Source organism: Lagopus leucura, unplaced genomic scaffold (assembly GCF_019238085.1).
Source record: "Lagopus leucura isolate 7727_CA_CO unplaced genomic scaffold, USGS_WTPT01 28011-0_obj-0_obj, whole genome shotgun sequence".
In the NCBI taxonomy this organism is placed as follows: domain Eukaryota; kingdom Metazoa; phylum Chordata; class Aves; order Galliformes; family Phasianidae; genus Lagopus; species Lagopus leucura.
The window spans coordinates 858-1,705 of record NW_024964200.1 but is presented as its reverse complement, the minus strand read 5'-3'; the positions used below and the strand labels follow the sequence as shown (position 1 = coordinate 1,705).

General features: G+C 63.9%; 1 protein-coding gene across 1 annotated transcript in view; it reads right to left on the bottom strand.

The window, feature by feature from the left end:
* Positions 1-336: 336 nt before the first annotated feature.
* LOC122191593 (transcription activator BRG1-like) overlaps positions 337-848 on the bottom strand; it is a gene marked incomplete at its 5' end in the record, with an annotated part of 1,275 nt that continues 763 nt past the window's right edge. Inside the window, 2 exons of the mRNA XM_042891912.1 lie at positions 337-576; positions 656-806. Coding sequence (XP_042747846.1) covers positions 409-576; positions 656-806 — 319 coding nt within the window. The remainder of the gene's footprint in view (positions 577-655; positions 807-848) is intronic.

Here is an 848-nt window from a genome sequence, read left to right as displayed (position 1 = left end):
GGAGTCAGGGGGAACAGAGAGGATGGGGATGGAGGGGATGGGGGGGGATGGAGGGGGATGAAAAGGATGAAGGGGGATGGAAGAGGATGGAAAGGATGGAGGCGGATGGAGGAATTGGAGGGGATGGAAAGAATGGAGCCAGAGGGGATGGAGGGGATGGGGAACAGAGCTGGGGGAGAATGAAGGTGATGGAGGTGGAGCAATGGAGGGGGATGGAGGGGAATGCAGTCAGGGGGAACAGAGGGGATGGGGATGGAGGAGATGGACGGGATGGAGGGAATAGAAGGATGGAGCCAGGGAGGATGGAAGGGATGGAGGAGATGGAGCCAGAAGGGAGGGATGGAGCCAGAGGGGATGGAGGGGACGGAGCCAGAGGGTTTGGAGGCGGCAGGGCGGGCAGAGCAGCTCTCACGAGAGGGGGACGATGATGAGGAAGGGGCCGTTGATCCGCTTGTGCTCCATGAGGTACGTGATGAGCGCGATGGTCTGGATGGTTTTCCCCAGCCCCATCTCGTCGGCCAGGATCCCGTTGAGGTTGTTGTTGTACAGCGACACCAACCACTCCAACCCTTTGATCTGGGGGGGGAAAAAGGGGCCTTTCTGCACCCTGCCCCCCATCCCGCCGCCCCACCTCCCCCGGGCGCCCGCCCCTCACCTGGTACTGCTTGAGGACCCCGTTGACCATCAGTGTGGATTGCTTGTCCACGCGCTCGGTGACGGCGTGCGCCACGGCGTAGTACGACTGCAGGCCCCGCGCCAGCGCCTGCGACACGCCGTACTCATCGTCCACGTCCTGCTTGGCGTTCCTGGGGGGCGGGGAGGGGGGTCAGCGGTGGGGGGGGGGGCTG